We start from the raw sequence: 2500 nt of genomic DNA, 5'->3' as shown, positions 1-2500 counted from the left end.
CCTGCGGAGAGAGAGAGCGATCAGCACACACACACACACTCTCTCACACATGCGCGCACACTCACTCACTCACTCTAACTCTCTCACACTCACTCACTCACTCACTCACTCACTCACTCACTCACTCACTCACACACACTCTCACTCACACACACACACTCACTCACTCTCTCACACACACACACTCTCACTCACACACACACTCTCTCACTCACACACACACTCACTCTCTCACACACACACACACACTCACTCACTCACTCACTCACTCACTCTCTCTCTCTCTCACTCACTCTCTCTCACACACACACACACACATCAGGAGGACTTCATGCGCACCTTCCTTCTCTTCTCGAAGTTGATCAGGCCTCCCTGAGATACACAGACACAAGCGGTTAAGAACTAACAATCGTCTTCAAAACATTTGTTTAATATAAACAGCTGATGAGAGAAAGTCTGATGTGAGGAGCTGTGTGTGTGTGTGTGTGTGTGTTACACAGATCAGAGAGAGAGAGAGACTCACGTCCAGATAGTCTTTCATGGCTGTGTCCATCATCACCAGATCCGTGAGGAAAGTTCCCAGATAAGGAATCGTCCCCTGCATTACAGTCTGAGGAACACAAGCAACCGTCAGTCCCACAGCAGAACACACACACACACACACACCTCACTCACACATGAACGTTGATGATTTGAGAATATGTCACCAGATCTCTCTGCGGCTGCTGTCGTTTCTGGGCTCGTTTAGGGTTGATCTCCAGAGTGGCGAATTTAGATGTTCCTTCCTGACACACACACACACACACACAAACGTTCTGAGTTAGGAAGATACACACTCTCTCTCTCACACACACACACACACAGCAGACAAACATTCTGAGTTAGGAAGATACACACACACACTCTCTCTCACACACAAACACACACACAGCACACAAACGTTCTAAGTTAGGAAGATACACACTCTCTCTCTCTCACACACACACACAGTAGACAAACATTCTGAGTTAGGAAGATACACACACACACTCTCTCTCACACACACACACACAAACACCCTCACACTCTCTCTCTCACACACACAGACACACACACCCTCACACTCTCTCACACACACAGGTGTATTGCTCGTACCTTGATCAGCAGTTCTCTGCTCAGCGAGTGGTTGTTCTCATCAGAGAATATCTCCGACAGCTCCTGGAAGATGCGGAGGTTTTCCCGAGAAACTTCATCCCATGTTTTCTTGAGCCGGTGAACCGGATTACACTGGAGCGCCGAGAGGATCGCTCGCAGAGACGAGAAGTTCTTCAGGATCCGACATTCCTGAGCAGAGAAACCGTCGTAACATCAACAGTGGACCATCATCCGGACATGTGACGTGTCAGTCATGTGACGTGTGAAGTGTCAGTCATGTGACGTGTGAAGTGTCAGTCAAGCGACATGTGAAGTGTCAGTCATGCGACGTGTCAGTCATGCGACGTGTGAAGTGTCAGTCATGCGACGTGTGAAGTGTCAGTCATGTGACGTGTCAGTCATGCGACGTGTGAAGTGTCAGTCATGTGACGTGTCAGTCATGTGAAGTGTCAGTCATGCGACGTGTGAAGTGTCAGTCATGCGACGTGTGAAGTGTCAGTCATGTGACGTGTGAAGTGTCAGTCATGTGACGTGTGAAGTGTCAGTCATGCGACGTGTCAGTCATGCGACGTGTGAAGTGTCAGTCATGTGAAGTGTCAGTCATGCGACGTGTGAAGTGTCAGTCATGTGAAGTGTCAGTCATGCGACGTGTGAAGTGTCAGTCATGTGACGTGTCAGTCATGCGACGTGTGAAGTGTCAGTCATGTGAAGTGTCAGTCATGCGACGTGTGAAGTGTCAGTCATGTGAAGTGTCAGTCATGCGACGTGTGAAGTGTCAGTCATGTGACGTGTCAGTCATGCGACGTGTGAAGTGTCAGTCATGTGACGTGTCAGTCATGTGAAGTGTCAGTCATGCGACGTGTGACGTGTCAGTCATGTGAAGTGTCAGTCATGCGACGTGTGAAGTGTCAGTCATGTGACGTGTCAGTCATGTGACGTGTGAAGTGTCAGTCATGCGACGTGTGAAGTGTCAGTCATGTGACGTGTGAAGTGTCAGTCATGTGACGTGTCAGTCATGCGACATGTGAAGTGTCAGTCATGTGAAGTGTCAGTCATGCGACGTGTGAAGTGTCAGTCATGCGACGTGTGAAGTGTCAGTCATGCGACGTGTCAGTCATGCGACGTGTGAAGTGTCAGTCATGTGAAGTGTCAGTCATGCGACGTGTGAAGTGTCAGTCATGCGACGTGTGAAGTGTCAGTCATGTGACGTGTCAGTCATGCGACATGTGAAGTGTCAGTCATGTGAAGTGTCAGTCATGCGACGTGTGAAGTGTCAGTCATGCGACGTGTGAAGTGTCAGTCATGCGACGTGTGAAGTGTCAGTCATGCGACGTGTGAAGTGTCAGTCATGCGACGTGTGAAGTGT

At 49.2% G+C, this 2500-nt stretch overlaps 1 protein-coding gene across 1 annotated transcript in view; it reads right to left on the bottom strand.

Moving 5' to 3' along the window:
- Nucleotides 1-2500, bottom strand: part of LOC306984455 (ral guanine nucleotide dissociation stimulator) — a 34618-nt gene that overhangs the window by 10292 nt on the left and 21826 nt on the right. The window contains exons 7-11 of the mRNA XM_079585845.1: nt 1135-1323; nt 708-785; nt 524-610; nt 340-372; nt 1 (exon numbers count right to left, since the gene is read on the bottom strand). The exon at nt 1 is cut by the window's left edge and continues 121 nt beyond it. Coding sequence (XP_079441971.1) covers nt 1; nt 340-372; nt 524-610; nt 708-785; nt 1135-1323 — 388 coding nt within the window. The remainder of the gene's footprint in view (nt 2-339; nt 373-523; nt 611-707; nt 786-1134; nt 1324-2500) is intronic.

Source organism: Phoxinus phoxinus (assembly GCF_949152265.1).
Source record: "Phoxinus phoxinus genome assembly, chromosome: 17".
Lineage (NCBI taxonomy): Eukaryota > Metazoa > Chordata > Actinopteri > Cypriniformes > Leuciscidae > Phoxinus > Phoxinus phoxinus.
Note: the sequence above shows the minus strand (reverse complement) of the source record. Positions and strands in the feature narration are given on the sequence as shown.